This window comes from Streptopelia decaocto (assembly GCF_964273445.1).
Source record: "Streptopelia decaocto genome assembly, chromosome: 1".
NCBI lineage: Eukaryota > Metazoa > Chordata > Aves > Columbiformes > Columbidae > Streptopelia > Streptopelia decaocto.
Window position 1 is genome coordinate 122935748 of NC_138663.1, and position 18249 is coordinate 122953996.

Genomic DNA, 18249 nt, shown 5'->3' on the forward strand with positions numbered 1-18249 from the left:
ACAATGCAGCAGCTTCAGCAACCTGAAACAATCTCCATCCTCTTGCTGTGGTAATCCACCCCGAGGTTTTCAAATGTGTAGACATGAGGAGCTCAATTCAAGCTCTGTTTGATTTCCAGGGGAAGACTGGCCTTGGTGTCACTTTGACACAGACATAATATACAGCTTCTGAAAAAATGTAAGCCTGTTCAAATGTAGAAAATGTCAAGAAAATGTAAAGTAACACAATACATAGAAAGGAGAAGTGAGTCACTAAGCAAGGAAAATAGATCTAGTTTCTCCTGAGCTGAAGTTTTAATTTTATTTTGAAACCTAAGTTTTTCTCTCCTGATTGGTGGTAACAGGTTGGAATTATGGCTATGTAATGGGTTCCAAGCCATACTTGATGCACTGTACTAATTATAAGTAATTACAGTTTTTGTGTAATTACTTTTTGTGGCAAGGTTATTTCATGGACTTTTGTTTTAAATTTCTGACAAAATTCTGGCAAAGCCCCCACACACATAATAGCTGCAACTAATAGCCTCAGCTTTTATATTTTAAAAATCTGGCAAATAATTTACTAACTCAGACAATCACCTTCTGGAACCCAGAGATGTTGTACCCATTTGTTTAGAGAATTATCCTTTTCTTTATTTTTTTTTCTCATTCATTTAATGTAATGCCACAGTTTTAACCAATTTGTAAATTTTTCCACAACAAATTTCCCCGCCTTTTTTTTTTTTTTAAAAAAAAAGGTAGATCTATCTTTCCTATCAATAACTATGATAATTACAAATAGGAATAATTATAATACATACTTGTAACATCTATATAACTAACGTATCTGACTAATGTTGATAATTCCTGATCAAGCTATTCCCACTGAAAGTACTTGAGGGTTTAGCCATGAGGAGATGGAGTCTCGAATGCTGTACCACAGGAAGAGAATAGTCCTGCAGAGACCAGATGTTGGATGAAACGGCCAAAGAGATCTAGAAGTACATTTTCAGTGCAGCACAATTTTAAGCGTGCATTGTGTGAGTGTGCCCAACTGCTAACATACCCATTGCATGAAACAAGCAATTCTTTTCTATAATGTAAAATTTGCATACATAGGACATCTTTGTAGAGAAGAAAGATAATGGCCAGTGTGCTTTGCACATCTTCATGTTGTTTCAGCCAAATCACTGTTACTGAAATCATCATCATCATCATCATCATCACAGTATGTTTGGGATTGGAAGGGACCTCAAAAGATCATCTAGTCCAATTCCCCTGCTGGAGCAGGAACACCTAGGTGAGGTCGCACAGGAACATGTCCAGGCGGGTTTTGAATGTCTCTAATGCAAGAACAGATCACCTAGGCTTTGAGGTAAAAATCCAAGGATCATTGTGTACAATCATGCTACCATAAATTAATTTTCAACCAAGTATAAACTAGGATACATTTTGAATTTTCACTTAACGCTTGCTAATACACCATGATGTATGCATGTTTGAGGGAAGTTGTCTGTTTTTAAGAATTTTAGGAGTTTTTCACAGACCCACTCAGAAAAATAATATCTGTTGCATGTAGGTCTTGGAACAGATTAAATAAAGGCTACCTGCAAAAATACTCTGGAGAAGAAATGAAGAAAAAAATAGATATAACTGTTATTATATTTTCTACTCAGTTTTATACTGCATTCATCCCTGAGATGAGGTAGTAAGTCCCAGCACTGGAATGCATCAATCTGAGTATGATTGCTGGTGAAAAATACATTTATATGTATGCATCAGGTATGAATGTTGAACATTTCATGTTTGGGTTTTATGCCTTACAACACTGCTGGCTCAGGTACCCTGAAATTTGCCTACACAGCATGAAGGTAGCTTACCTCAAAGATATCGCTTTCACGGATTTCATGAATGATTTTAATAGGAGCCTCTGATTCAAATACAAATGAAAAGTTTGGTTCCAAAGAACCTCTAGGGATATTCAGCATTAAGAAAAGTGATGATATAACCTGGAAAGTTCCCCTAAAGCAAGAATTTCTGGAGTTAAGGGTCTTATATCCTGTATAATTTAGACCACATTATGCACAGAATTTCTACACCATATGCTTCTCCATCAGATGGTTTAACACTGCTGGGAAATCTTGGTTTCCTCTGTGCATTCTAAGTATTTTCAAATCAGTCCTGCTAGAATATTTTTGTTGTTGTTGTGGTGGGTTTTTTTCAGAATAGATATTCTTTTGGAGTGGGGAGGAGGTAGTATTATAAGAAAACAGTGTTCCTATAGTTGTTCAGGTTCACATTCCAATTTTGTGTTAAGGTTGCATAATTTAGCACTTCATGTAAAGTTGTGATTAAGTATAGATGCATTCTGTTTACACTTGTTACTTTAACATCTGCAAATGTAGACGTGAATAAGATATTTTTCAGACACAAATGGCCCTCAGTAGATTGAGGAGTAGAAATGTTCCAGACTGATAATTACCAAGAAAGCTTTAAATTGCAGGCACCTCAAAAGTGTCTTGTCAGGAGCCAGCCATCGTTATTATAAAGAAATATAGCAACTCAAGGTGCAGGTGCTGATTAAACATTGCTTGTAAGAATGGTTCGGTTGCAAAATCTGCAAACTTCATCCTTAAAAACATAATCCTAGATGAGCCTACTTAGAGATTGCACTTTCCAAGACTAAAAGTGTATCCTGGTAGTTTTCTTTCAAGTAACGGCTGTGCTGAGGCTGCAATATAAATAATACCTTGTTTGGAAGAATGTCAGCTCATTTTCTGTGTGTTCCTTTTTGATACTTGGGGGTTTAAGAATGAAACTACATTAATGCTAGTAAGAGAAAGACAGAATAATAGAACAGGATGGAAGAAAACATATTCCTATAAAGTTTAAAGAATAATAGGTAAATCTTGAGCAAAACCATTTCAACTTACTTGCATCTCACAAACTGTGGGGGACTCTCAGTGAATTATCCCATCCCCATGGCATGGTTGGAGTTCCAGGACAATCAAAACAATTTATACTGATGGAAAATGTTTGGTTTTATATCATTCCTCTATACCAATAAAAGATTAAGGGGGGGTATTTATTTATTTTAATGAAAATCTTTTCAATCACTTATGTCTTTTTTAAGTTTCTGGTTTTAAACTTCAGGTTTATACATTCTTAATCAAATACCTGACACAGTCTGAGTGGCTTGTGGCACTCTTGCCTGTATTTTGTCATTCTTTCTATAAGTATGCAAGTCTTTCTGTCATGTTGCAACAGGCTCAGCTGTGCAGATGAACACTGAAGAGGCTCAGGAAAATCTTCCACCGGGTTAGCTGCAGCACGAACATACTTTATTTACAGAGGGGCTATGCGGGGTGCCAGTCCTTAGCTTTCTTTTTATCAGAGGAGCTCGAAGGTTCTTCCACGGAATAATCTTTGCTTAATAGACATGTTACATAGCTCCCCTGTAAGCCAAGACAAGCTCAGCAAGCAATATGTCAAGCTGGCTGTGTTTTATTAGTGCATGTCTTCTGGGGTCTGAGCATCCACCTTTATCTAATAGGTATAAAACACAGCTGATGCTCCCCTTTGCTGAGGTGTTTCAAGAAATACCATCATTTCCATCTGATGAGTACTGAAGCACACTTGGCTTAATGGTCTATTTCAGTAACAGCCGTATTTAAATGCCTGTTGGGCCAAACCCAGTTTGTATCTCAATGGCGCTGAGAAGACCTGAGGAGAAAAAAGGCAGTGAGGCCAGGGCTGCACATTGGGAAGGTGCAAGTGAGAGATGGTGCTGGGGGAAGGAGGAGTGGGGAATAGCAGCTTCCCTACACTGATCCCTTCCTCCCTGCTTCTCCCAGGTTTGGAGCTGTGGACAGCAAAGGAAGGTGCCAAGAAGTTCCCAAGTGTTGCCTCTGGTGTACTTTTGAAGCTGAATCAGATTTCTGATTCAGTTGCTCAGCGTTAAAGAGAACGGCACTTATTGCCACGTGCAGGAGAGAGGCATTGGAAGACCACACAGATCCTGGGCTCAAATTTGTCACGAAAAATTGTATTATGCTTTTCACAGAAACAGGTCCATACTGTCACCATTGTGTTGACAAAGTTTTTTGGGGTATAGACTGTCATTTCCCAATGAGGCTGGAGAGAGGGGACACATAACTCCAGCCACTGTCCTGTCCCTTGGTTTACTGGCTGCGCTACATAAGTCTCTCATATCACCATCACAAACAAAAAAAATAGCATGAAAATTCTCATTTTCCTCTCCAATGTGAAGGATAAGGACAGCAGAACTGAAGTAGGTTTCTTGTTTTCTGGCTAGCCTTACCCCACTGACTGCATTTACTGCCTGTAGCAGTGTGGCCAGTAAGCTCCAGCTGAGAGGCAAGACTTCCTCAGGGTTAGTGGAGAGTCCACCATAGGACATAGGACTTGTGACAGTAAAAATCCAGTACAAAAAAAGTCACTCTGTTTTAGCTGAGTGATTTTAAACCTTTCCTCCAGAGTGAGAGGACCAACTTCAGACTCAGAGGAGTCTACCATAAGCAGTTGTTGCATATTAAAAAGAAAGCAAAGTCAAAATTCACTATTACTTCATGCACAGTGTGTGACAGCAAAGGTAATGCAATCTCTGTATTCTGAGTGTTTAAACTCTTGATTAGGATACTGTTTTTGCATGCTCAAAAATGCAAAATGTCTTTAGTAATTTACAAAAGGAGATCTCTGCTGTAGTAGTTTGCTAGTGGGGAGCTTATTGGCATCTCCCATGTCAATCATTTCTGGATCGATAGATAGTCCTGCCTTTAGGGAAAATGTAACAGCTGGAGTAAGAGTAATTGACCAAATTTAGAGCATAAAATAACCCCCCTACCAATTTTAACCTCCCTCTACCACCACCTGCTTTCTGGAAGGATGTACTTTTAGATCTTTGATCTGAGTTTATCCATGCTTTTTCAGGATAAGCTCAGATTTCTGCAGCTTTAATAAAGACCTTATGTTCCTAAGCATCTTACAGATAATAGTGCTTAATGGGCACTCAGAAAAGGAAGAGTATATAATTTTAAAGATATAACCCTGATGTTTATGCATAAAAATGCTGTTCACTAAATAACGCACATTTCAAAGTGCAGTCTCGGATTTTGAAATGTCTCTTTATTTCTGTCTAACAGCTTGAGAAAAATGGCTAATCCTGAAGTAGTTTCATTGTGTATGCAAACTCACAATTGCTTTGTAGCAAGGATATAGTCTCACATGTCAGGACTGCTCTCCAGCTAGAGTAACCTTTTCAGGACTTCAGTCAAATGAATCTATACATCTTCCTATGGGTCATCTGCTGTCATAGTGCAGGAAAAAAATAAAATGGCTGCACATACTGTATTGATTGCTACCTTCTGGAAAGTCTGAGATCTTGAAACCACTGCAAAGAAAGGTGTTGAAGTATTTTTTTTTTTGCACAGATATACCTCCTGTTCTAACCCAGTACAAAGGCAGGTGGTAGAAACCCTCTGAATTCAATTTTCCTCACTATTCTTCTAGATGGGGTCTCTATTGCTCTATTTGACTCAAGGTTTCCTCAAATGTAAGGTACAATTACTTTGTATCTGCAATAAATCTTATTCTAGTTTTGGAGCATTCTATTACTTTTGAGATGAAACCAGATAAAATCAGTAAAAAAAATTCTAGCAAGTTCCACAGCTCAATGCCATCAGTCTTTCAGTCTTCATTCAACCAGCTTTCTTTCCATCGTCCTCATCTACTTTTTCTTTCTCTGAAATTCATTTTGCATTACTTTATTCCTTAATATAAACATTGTGGTTCCTCCTGCTTTACTTTCATGTTGCTTTTCTATCCCTTTCCATTTTCAGAAGTGCTGTCTAGTCTAGCACATGATCAGCAATTAATATGTCAAGATGTCCAACTGTCTCAGAGGAAAATCCTCTGACTCAGATATGTGGGAAAAACATATCTATGAAGTAGTGCTCTGAAAGATTTAAAAAGACAACAGAAAGCAAGTTTATCTTCCAGTGGGACCATTTAAGTTGTTACAGCATGGTGGGAGAGATGCTCAGGCATGAGACTATTTGATCAAAACTTATTTAAATCAGTAGAAACGTTTACTTCTTTCAGTATGGTCTTATTTCTCCTAAACAAAATGATGGGGGAAGTTTAAAAGCCTGTTATTTGTTGCTGGGAGCCTTAAAAAAAGGGAATGAATCCACTTTCTGCAGAATCCTGGAGCATTTTTGCCACACGTGTTATGCAGCAGGATCATAGAATCAGAATATTCTGAGCTGGAAAGGACCCACAAGGATCATTGAGTCCAACTCCTGTCCCTGCACAGGACAACCCCACAGTTCACACCATGTGTCTGAGGGCGTTGTCCAGTCTCTTCTTGAACACTGTCAGGCTTGGGGCCATGACACCTCCCTGGGGAGCCTGTTCCAGTGCTCCACCACCATCTCAGAGAAGAGATCAGCACCTGCCCCTCCTGTGCCCCTTGTGAGGAAGCTGTAGCCACCATGAGGTCTCTCCTCAGTCTCCTCTTCTCCAGGCTGAACAAACGAAGTGACTTTAGCTGCTCCTCATACGGCTTCCCCTCCAAACCCTTCACCAACTTTGTAGCCCTCTTCTGGACACTCTCCAGTAGCTTTATAACCTTTTTACCCTGTGTTGCCTAGAACTGCACACAGTGCTCCAGGTGAGGCCGCACCAGTGCAGAGCAGAGCGGGACAATCACCTCCCTGGCCCGGCTGGCAATGCTGTGCTGGATGCACCCAGGACACGGGTGGCCCTCTTGGCTGCCAGGGACACTGTTGGCTCATGTTCAACTTGCTGTCAACCAGAACCCCCAGATCCCTCTTCGCAGAGCTGCTCTCCAGCATCTTGTCGCCCAGACTGTATGTAGAGCCAGGGCTGCCATGTCCCAGGTGCAAATTTGGCACTTGTGCTTGTTGAACTTCACGTGGTTGGTGATTGTCCAGTTCTCCAGTTTGTTCAGATCCCTCTGAGAGGATTATAGCAAAAGCCACAGAGCTATGCATGGATTCAGCTGAAGGCAGCATATGGTTAGCAAACACATTGACCAAGATCTCATTAACTAAAGGAATGGCTTTATTACTTCCTACTCCTAACTATTGTTATGAGGATTTTGACAGAGCTCATGCTAAGCCAAAAGGTTTGCTTGAAGCACTTAGAGCAGGAGATGCATTGGACAAGGACTTCCTTGCTGGGCTTCAGGGGGTGCATCTCATGACAACACTGCCCTGTTTCACAGGGTTAGTGGGCAGCTCTGAAGAGAGCAGCTTGATTCATAGCACACATCCTGATTAAAATGGGGTTCTGTTGAAAGTGAAGGCTTGATCTGCTGTGTACTTTTGCAAAGCCACGCTCTGCAAAGCAGACCAGATCGTGTGCATGGGCGGAGGGAAAGTAGAGTGCCAAAACCCTGTGTGTGCTGCTTTAGCCAGTGCCTTGCTTCTGGGGAAAACACCTCACACAAAATCTAAGCCTGCTCTCTGCAAGGCTCATCTGCCTAATTCTAGCTCCAAGAAGAGAAAGGAAACAATTCTTATTCCCCTTCACTTGCTGTATGGCCAAAATAGCATCAGATGAGATCCAGTGTTGCATGTGTGACTGGTTAATTAGAACCAATTTTCTCCTTCTTTTTTTTTTCTTGTTTGAAATTAATGCTGCAAGGCATGAATGGCTAGTTTTCCCAAGTAGGAATTCCTATGTTGGAGGAAGAACAGCAAACAATATAAATAACATATGTATTATCCTGCATTTTCAGTACCTCCTGACTAGCGTCTGCATCAAGTGAAAGCAATAAAATACAGGCAGCAAAACAATAGTTTTTCTAAAGTTGTATCAAATACAGAGTTTGTATCTCTAAAATGTTGCCTTAGTTTCCAGCTAGTACTGCCACTGTATTGCAAGACATACCTAAATCAGGTCAGCCATTTTTTGCCTGTTAAAAAAAGTTCATTACTTAGAAATTCTATAACATGAATCATGCCAACTGAGCCTTTGGGAAATATCTCCAAACTCACAAGCTGTACTCAAATAAATCCTATTGGAAAAGACAGATCTTTGTATTTTAATAAGCTCAGCTTTTTATAGACGTACATACACACATACATATTTTTGTCCCTCTGCTTTCCACAGGATAAAGGCATTGCTGAATGCAGAACCGTGCTAAAGTGCAGATAATTATAAAAGCCTGGCCTTGGGTCTCACAGAGAATGTTTCAAATAGAGAAATGTTTTAACATTTTCTATTTAAGATCTTTTCCCTCTTTTGTACTCTTCATCTCAATCTTTAACTAGGTCTTGTTTGCTGTGAGTTATGTGTAATAATATAAGGGGCTGCAGCTCTTTGGCAGCCACAGAACTCACACCTGTCTGCACAAGGGCTGAACCCAAAATGTGATTTCAACTGGTTTAATCGCTGTGTAATTAAGCACTAACGATGTTGCATGAAAATAACAGAAAGGCTAAGTCCCTGTGAGAGTTCAGTCTAAATCAAGCAAATTTTGAATAAGCCTGCAAAGCCTGACAAAACATATCTCACCTCTTGTTAAAGCTGAGAGCAAAATATTCACAGAAGCGACTGGGATACAATCAGATCCTAAACACGTGCCGAGAGGTGGATTTCAGATGTGTGGTTTCAAATGTAGGAGATACTCAAATTGTCAAATATTCAGTGACCTTTCCAAAACCAAATCTAATCTTCTTAAAAAACAACCCTCGTGTTTGCTGAATTTGACATGTGAGTTGCACACCCTTCTGTCATTCTTTGTCAGGTTTCAGGTCATGAACCTGTCCCATGTTTCAGATTTCCAGTTCTACCACACAGTTGTGGAAAGGAAAATATCATCATCATCCCAACTCCCCAAGGTCAGCCCTGCTCCAAACTGTTCAGTTTGGTTCCAAATTTCTTGCAGTCTGGAAAGGCTTGCAATCTTCAGGGACAGCAGAGCAAAGAAATGCAGAGATGTGGTTAAGGGAGGCAGGAAATCCTGGTGAGCACCAGAGCAAGATTATTTGCCTTTCTGTGCCCACGGTCTCTTCTTTTAGGTTCAAATGGCTGAAAATAATGAGGGTAGAGTGTAGAATGGGCTACGGTATGGGCTTCCAGTTTTGATTGAAGTGCATCCTAAAAGGAGAAGCCCACAGACAGATGATGAGTTGCAGAAGGAAAATGATCCAGACCCAGGATCTGGCATAGGCAATGAAATGGCAGTGACATTTGACAGGGTATAACAATGAGGAATAAAATAGAAGGCATGCTGGACAGGAACCAGGCTGGGTGAGTGCTAAGATAGTTAATGCCAAGGTAAGGACAGGGGCTTGAAAAAGGGTGGGAATAAGTTGGAACAGAGCATAATGTGTGGAAGCTTTCCAAAACAGCTTTTGAACAGATTTAAGAGGGACTGATGGTAGGAAAAGTTGCTCAAGCTCTCAGTTTCACTGTCTGTAAAATGAGGATGATAATAGCTGCTTAACTCAGAAGTCCCTGTTGCAAGGCTAAATTCACCCGTGCAAAGAATGCTAATGTGTTCAGTTTGCATCCTGTGAGCCAAATGCGAAACCCATGCATCTAATTCCATGAAAACCTAGGGGAGTAAACCCACTTCAGTCTGGATTCATAAATGTAAAATGCAATTACTATTTGTTATAGGATTGTGATCATTAATGATTCTTCCTGAGAAACCTTTTTGTTGTTTAATACACACACATAACAAAGTAGTTTATAGGTCACATATAAATTAGAGGTAATAGCCAATTTCTGGGCTAATCTTACACAGTCAGTAAACTAACTTTAAGAAGGAAGACACTGTTAAACTGTCTGCTAAAGGTAAGCCTCTAAGTAATAACTTATTTGATTATTCCTTTCTGGTAAGATGAATGCCCAGACAGCTCTGTAATGAGTGCACTTGCACTGGCTCTCAGTCAGATGCCTCACGGCACAGGAAACTGTCATCTGGTAAGAGACAAGGATGGAAAAAAATGCTTGGAGGGGATTTCTAGTAGCAAGTGCTTTTGCTCCAAGTGGCACGCTCTTTAACTCTGTCAGAGGACATCATCTGGAGAAAAAAAATCTTCCTAAGCACTGTTTGGCTCTGCCCTGTTCCTTTTTGAGCCAGCAGGTCTACCCCCACCACTCTGCCAGCCCCATTGAGCTCCAGAAATATGTGTGAGTCCATAGCCATCCCGGCAGCACAGTGATGTGAGTCTGTATCTACATTAACAGAGCATAAGGGCAAACTGCATGCTAATTCGGCTTTATAAATCTCCTACATTAATTTGGCACCAGCAACAACTTCTCTTTCAGGAAACCAGTGGCACATAGCTGCAGAGTCATTAGGATTTTAACTCTCATTTCTCTTCAGTGACTGACAGGTGGGTTTTAATGAGGTCTCATGGACCTCCTGGTGTTCAGATGGTGCTGTGGAAATGAGGAGAGGCTTCTCAAAGCATAAATCCCTCCAGGAGATAGATGTTCAGATGTTTCTGGAAATTCTGCTAGCAAATCACCTGCACATTGTGGTGCTGGATTGCCTTTGAAAGCTGTTGGTGGCTCGAAGCTTCAGGGATGGAGCAATGACATCCAGTGAGCCCTGTGTTTCCACAATGCTTATTCAGTGTCATTCTGTGCAACAAACACCTCTCTGGGTGGAGGAGACTATGAAACCAGGACATTCTTTGAGCAAGAAAAGGAAACATGGACATCAACCTTGTAGAAGTAAAGTTGTGTCCTTAACTGGAAAGAGCTGTAAGCCATAGAAAGTCCCATTTTTCTCTAGTAAAAGGAAAAATACCTGCATCTTTATGAGGAAAATCTTAGTTGTTTGCTATATTTTTCCTCTGCCATTCTTCTTAGTCTGTACCTTTTAATATTTCAATTGTTTTTTACTGCAAGGTCAGCATGTTTGTTTTCAAACATTATTCTCCTGAAGTATAGAACCTGAATAAGAACATAAACAAATACAGCTTTCAGGATTTTTAACGCCTTCTGTTTCTCGCTTTAATTTCTGTCAGAATATCAAAATAATTCTTGTTAATATTAATGTGGCTATTCCTGGAGTCATATGCATATATTGTCTTTAAGTTGCTGGGACTGCTGGCTATAGGAAAGGGGTGGTATGCTGGGGGATGAAAACCTGGCAGCAAATAAAAATCTGAGCAATATATCTTTTGAATCTCATTGTATCTGGTAGTTTGACTTGTGGTCCTTGAATACCGTATCCAGTATTCAGCAATTTCCCTATGCTGCTGGCACTTTCCACCGGTCAAAAAGTAGAGAGAAATATGTTAGTGATAAAGAATATAATTAAAAATATCTGGAGGACAGTTCAATAGCTGATACACAGTGGTTTCTGGTGGGAAAGGGAGGTTGATTGCTGATGTGGTGTGTAAGTGTGGACATGGACCTGCCATGGAGCTGCCTCACACAACCACCAGTGAGTTAGAGAGACTTTTAACAAATTTAATTGGGAAATCTGAAATTTATCCACAAAGATAATGAACAAAAAATATCTCAAAACAAGATCTACATCTGAAAAAAAAACCCACAACGCTTTATTTGGCATATCTGTGGTGACCTCTGGGTCTCAGTCTGGTTTAAGAGCAGAACACGGTTTTTCTCTTTCAGTCTCCTTTAGCTGTCAGAAGGAAATATAGATAATCCTCAAAAAGCATGGAATTTTCACACCTCTGTTTTGCAGGCTATCAATATTGTCTTTCTCTGTAAGCCTACTTCCATTTTATCTAGCTTTCTGTAGTATTTTAATAGGAAGTAGCAAATAACAAAAAAAAACCACAAACCAATGCAATAAGACACTGTTCTTATGCTTACTATGGAGTAGGTAAGGAAAATCTCTCTGCAAGTGGGATGTAGCTTTTTAAAATATTTTGAAAAGTTATCATTTTACTTTGAAAGCATCAAAGTGATACTACTGACTGAAATCACAGTAATTCCTTCAAGGCTGCTCAGGCAATTCTACCTATAGGTGGCTAATAAAATATGCTACATCAGCTATATTGGGACTGAAATATACTAGTGAGATATTTTGCATTGAGGAAACTTGACCAAAGAAGCCCAGGGAGACAGGTCGATAACTGCCCTCGGAAAGATCAACAATTTTTAGCTGTTGCTGTTTCTGAAAGGTTTTAAAACAAGGACAGAGAATTTCTCCAATAACAAGCTTTTGAGCTCTGCCTTGTCTTGAAGCGAAGCGTTGAGACCCATTGAGAGGTATGGAAATTGATTCAGCAATGACCTTTTCTAAAACTCTCTCAGTCTGTGATGACCCCTTTAAATGGAAACATTTGCTTGCTCAAGAGGACTGGAGCTGCTTTTTCAGGTGTGCCTACCGAGGTGTGCTTTTGTGTTTTTGACATTTTACTTGCTGTAGATTTTTTCTTTTATCTTCAGAGGATTAATGGGGCTTATGCTTTGTCATCGTTGTCAGTCTGACTCACATCCCTCACTCCTCTTTGTGGAGCAGTCACTCATGTGGCTCAGCCCTCATTCCTGTCAGAGCAACTTTAGCCAAGTAGTCATTTTCCTCTTACTTTGCACAGCTAAATTCAAAGTAGGGGCAGAGATAGCATTTTTCTTCATTCTCGCAGACATCACTTTGTAAAGTAAATGCTGAAAGTGAAAGGCTTGATCACACACGTGCGCTGAAGCAGGATTATTGGTTAAGTGAACATGAACACTGGGTTCTCCCACTGATGTGCTCACATGCGGTTGGTGGAGAGTTACTCTGTGTGTGCAAAAGGATCAAGTAACCTATGTCTGGTATTGCTTCTCAGCTGTGGTAAGACAGCCTCTGGGACGTGTTGGTGAAGCAGAGCAACCCCAGCATTCACCTGGGTTTGGGTAGGCAGCTTCCTGCTCAGGTGGACAATCCCACCCATCATGGGGGCAGATGTAGCACCTGTGCAGAAGAAGGGTCAGGTCTGCTGCTGACCAGGACTAAGAAGCCTTTGGCTGGCTGAAGCTGCTGCAGGTTGTCTCTACTACCTGGCCAAGTAATTGAGAAGGAGGGGAAGGAGGTGGAAGAGAGGACTCAAGAAATTAAGCTTTGTCCCATGTATGTGCTACCAGCAACCTACCTTGAAAGCCAGCGCTCGTTTTCATGCTTAGTGATAATAGTCTAATTTCTGGAGCATCATTTACATCTTGAGATAACGTAATTTTTTTTTCCTTCCCTTGTAGAATGCTGTGGTTAATTTGTTTTTAAAATGTTGTACAGTAATTACTTTATTTAAATGAATAATCTGACAAACCAGTTCTTAATCAGATTTGTCACTTTGCTGTTTCTCTTTTAACCTGGACCTTCCAATAAATTCTAAGCTTGACAGTAAGTCATCAGTAGAAAACAGGAGAACCTGTTTACTAAATTGCTAGATTTCATTAATTTCATTAATTAATTAATGAATTTCATTAATTCATCCATTTCATGGATGGAAACAAAACAGCACAGAACATCCAGATTTTATCTACTGGCTTCTTTGTGATGCAAATGTATACACTGATTTAACTATTTTTTATGCATATAGGTCTAACCAGAAAAATCAAGCTCAAATAAGGAGCAGTTCAAGCTTTTAAAAATGTAACTGTGCCAAATTTCACTCACAGTAAGCAACAATTTCCTCATGGACTTTGTTCATGGGCAGCAGAACACCACTCTTTGTGTGTACTTCAAGGTTTAATCAGGCCAACATTCAGTCAGGAGAACATTTTCTGGCTTGGAAGAATGACTTTTGTGGTCTCAAAACTTCCTCATCCTAGTGGGGAGGGGCAGCACTAGCCTTCAGGGACTCTAAATGGCACCTTATTCAGCATCTCCAGTTCAGCTGAACTAAATCCCCCCTGTAAAATAATGAACCTCTTGACTACCTTTCCCTTTCTTACACCAGATCTATGCAGAGTATCTCACCAGCAAATTAAAGTATGTAACCAAAGTTGTCTGTAAGTGCTTTACTGCTATGTTAACACGTACAAAAGGAAACTGGAGAATATGTTGAACAGGTACTAATGTACTGATTACACATCTGACTTTCAGAGAGACCTATCTACATATTCGACATGTACATGACAGTACATATTCAGTTTTGATTAGTTTGCTTAGGAAACACTTCCATACAACATTTTCCCTCTTCCTATCACTCCTTCTTTCCTTCCACTCCTTCCTTCTGCACAGTGATCTACTCTTTTTTAAAAGGGACCAAGCAAAAATTCTGCAAAATTCTGCTAATGTACTATAAATAGTTCATGGGTATATTATGCATCAATCAAAATTAAGCTCCATTTAATAGGCAACTGATTAGAGGTCCGGAAAAATTTCTAGCCCTAAAATGAGAAAGTGCTTGTGTGTATATAGGTATGAAGGTTACCTCAAGGGTGGTTGAAAGAAGTTGTTTTAATTAAAAAAAAAAAAAAAGTAATACAAGCACAGTACAATAGTAATTTCCAAGATGGAGAAGGTTTTTTGCCAAGATCAAAGGGTAAGAAACCTATCCTATTGAAAGTGGGGAGAGATGGTGGTCACTCTATCTTATTTTAAAGTTATCTCAGGCTCTCCATTTTAGTCTTAGACTTCCACCTTGCCTTACCAAACAATGTTCTGCTAATTCCAGTAGGAGTTCAAGCAAAATACAACAGTTGTATCTTGCTGGCGCAAGCCAAGCTGGCATTATAGCTAACTGAAAATACTTGTTTTTCTCATGTGAAAGGAGATAAAGAAAATTTTATTTGACCACAAAAGTATTAAACTTGTTTGTATTGTCATTGGGATGCGGAATTATAAGATCTGAAAGAACATGCATTAGATTTTTTTCCTTCTGGTAATCCTATAGTTTGTAAATCTGTAAAATCCTGCTGAATCTCAGCATTCCACATGAGGTTTTACATTTGGTTCCAAAACCAGCAATTAAACCTTTTCTCCAGCTATTTCTGTGTGTCACAGTCTCCTGTAATCATTTGTTCTTTCATGATGGAGGGGAAAAAAATCAGAAATTCTTTAAGGTTCTACTACATGCATATAGTAAATGAGAATGATATATAGTGAACAAGAAAATTGCCTAGTTGATAAAATTGCTTAAGTCATGTTAAGGTATTGTTATACATGGGTTTGAGAGGTAATATAACGCTGTGTATTCAAGAGTAGCTAGAGGTTACATTGCCAGCTTGGGTTTGATAGCCTCCAGTGTTTTCATTGCTGAGTTAAAATTCAAAACAGGTTTTAATTCTACTGTATTCCCATTTTCTGATTGTCAGCTAATGACTGCACTGTTCCTACACTGGTGACATCAAAATTGCAAGAGATTGCAGAACATTAGCTGAATACATTCTGATGCTCAGAAAATATAAAGTGATATCTAGGACTCAAATTTCACATGGGGAAATGGGAAAATATATAACTGAGAAATCCAAAGTATTCTCTAGTGACTTGCACTAAATGAGTAAATTATACTTGCAAAATCAAGTACTGAAGCTGGAGATTGCTGTTTAAAGGAGCTATTTTTTTTCAAATTAGCTGTGTTTGTTATGCATTCATCAAATCCCAGTGCTCCTAGACAGCCTGAATGTGTTGTTGGCATAATAAAGTCTCTAGAGGCTAGAAGGAGTAGACATCCCAGTGTAAGTGGGACATCCTGTTGACTTGAAACACAGCCACCTTCCATGTCTCAGTGTATATGCCAAAGCATTCAGAATGCTTCCAAAATTCAGATTGGTTACTTAAAGGTCCTCTTTTGGAAAACTTGCTTTCAGGTTAAAGAAAAGCTCAGATTCACCTCATTTTTTTTAAAAAGGGAAAAAGAAGCATATATCATTTCAGTGTGAAATGTAGAAAATAAGTTCTGAAATACTGAGCAGCACTCAAAGAGCAGTCGTCCAGCTGGAATTGCACAGAATGGGTTGGGACATGTCTTTGTTCAGATAGTTCAAAGCAGATGTTGGAAGAAGAGTCTATATATGATATGAATATGATATGAAGTTGAGAGCAATTGTACTAGATCCTGTGCTGTCCTTGGAAAGAGACTTAAACTAGGGCCATCATAGTACTGGTAGACACTACATGACTGGAGAGATCACCTGACACTTTGGCACAGAGATGAAATCTGTGGGAGCAACATGTGGCTTAGTTATGTTCCGCATCATCAAGTTCAGTTCATTCAGTAACAAACTTCAAAAAAGTACAAGTACTTGCCTTTCTGTGAGCAAACTGAGAAATGGCCAACAATATTGCTTAACATTTATAAAATCAAAGCTCTACTAAGACATCAATCTTGAGTGGAATCAGTCCATTTCTGCTCAAACTCCTAAGTCACTTCTGAATGTGGATCTCGTACTGCCAAGATTTGCAGAAACACTTCAGAAAACATCTCCAACACATCCAAGTTTCATCTCTAAATATAGATTACATTGGAATCGGGGGAACAAGACTCATGAATATCACTACTTTCATTAGTTGGGAACTTGATAGAAGTTTCCACAACCATTTAAAAATTTTCTTTTGAAAAGCCTGAATAATAAACATGCATCATCTTTCACAGATGTTTTTCTAAGCAACATTCATAATATTGATTTAACCTACAGTGACAATGTAGATAAAAACTAATGATCCAATATACTTTTGCTGTAGTGCTTTTAACAGCAATTTTAACTGTTTTCCTTTACGAACACTCAGATTATTATTGCTCATTATTTATTTTTATCTTTTTATGTACAGTGATGGAGAGATGAATAATACTTCTCATTTATCTCTGTTTCAACAGGAGGGATATTCGAAACTGTGGAAAATGAACCTGTTAATATTGAAGAATTGGCTTTCAAGTTTGCAGTCACCAACATTAATAGAAACAGAACACTGATGCCTAATACCACATTAACCTACGATATCCAGAGAATTAACCTTTTTGATAGTTTTGAAGCCTCAAGAAGAGGTAATTGTCTTAATTATTGTGTCAGAACATACGTGTTCTATACTACCTTTCCCCAACCTGATCTCCTTTTTTGCTCTGATTGTAAGACATGTATATGAACAGTAACATAAAATTCATCTTTCAAAGTCATTTGAACTGAGAATGAAGCTGGACTTGGACTTATCCTCTATTTTCTGATAAAACACCTACATACTGTTCACATGCTAAGAGCCCCAGATGGAAGGTGACAAGTCCACCCATTTTTCTTTCAAAAAAATAGATTTGCCACCTGGAATTCTGCAGAATATGATCACAGACTAACAGGGAGCACAGTGGCATGTCACAACCCATAAATAGCATACACACACACACACATATCCATTATTCATAGCAAATTATTTCTATTGTATTTTAAAGAACAGAGGCCAGTACTCTCCCTTTCCTGAAATATTAATGCTTCAGAGGGTTAGAGACAGAAGTAAATTTCTCTGTTCTAAACAACTATAAGATTTGGAGTGGACAGATTTGGAATTTTATTGCCTATTATTTTATTTTTCTCAGAGGGAAGATTATGGTCCAATATACTTGCATCTAATTTACTTCAGACCTAAACAGAAAGGGGAAAAAAAGTCATAGCTCTCCTTAAGCACAGTGTATTTCTACACCTCTAGGAGGCAACCTTGAAGTTTTCTAAAATTTTATATACAGCAATCTAGTTCCTGGAATTGGGTGGTATGCACACAGTCTCATGCAAACAAGTCTGGAGAAAGTCCCATAAATTGCTAAGACTTTGCAGATGTGCTCTGCAGTTCACTATAACATCTGTCTCTGTAAATGGTACAAGATATGCTTGCTATAAGGCAAAAGATGTGTCTGCTATAAGGCAAATGAGGTCTGGAAAATAAACAAGCTTCACATCACAAATCATGCTAGAATGCCAGTGACCTGTCACCTTCCAAATGTCTAAATCACTAAATTCTCCCCATGGTACTCTAGTTTCTTACTAGAGACTGGGAAAAAAGAGAATGCTTTCAAAGAACATTGAAAATAGCTTTGAATTCTCTTTATTGCATTATTTTTCAAGTATCAGATATATGCTGGAACTATATGCTATCAAAAAATCAGGTATGCTGGATTTACAATCCATATAATTCAGACTAAGACAGGATTCTAGATTCCTTGTAGTGTGAGGATCTCTTCTGTGACTATTGTGAAAGTACTTTCTCCATTTAACCTGTAGGAAGGAGTTAATTATAATTTTTTTTGGTAAATATACATGCAAGGAATCCATTCAGAGAGTAGTAATTTCTTCTCGTCAGGAAACACTGATACTATTTAT

The 18249-nt window shown here is 39.0% G+C and overlaps 1 protein-coding gene across 3 annotated transcripts in view; it reads left to right on the forward strand.

Annotated features, from left to right (window-relative positions):
• GRIK1 (glutamate ionotropic receptor kainate type subunit 1) overlaps positions 1-18249 on the forward strand; it is a 173126-nt gene that overhangs the window by 78137 nt on the left and 76740 nt on the right. For all 3 annotated transcript variants that reach the window (XM_082076399.1, XM_082076400.1, XM_082076401.1), the window contains exon 2: positions 16764-16931. In XM_082076399.1, coding sequence (XP_081932525.1) covers positions 16764-16931 — 168 coding nt within the window. The remainder of the gene's footprint in view (positions 1-16763; positions 16932-18249) is intronic.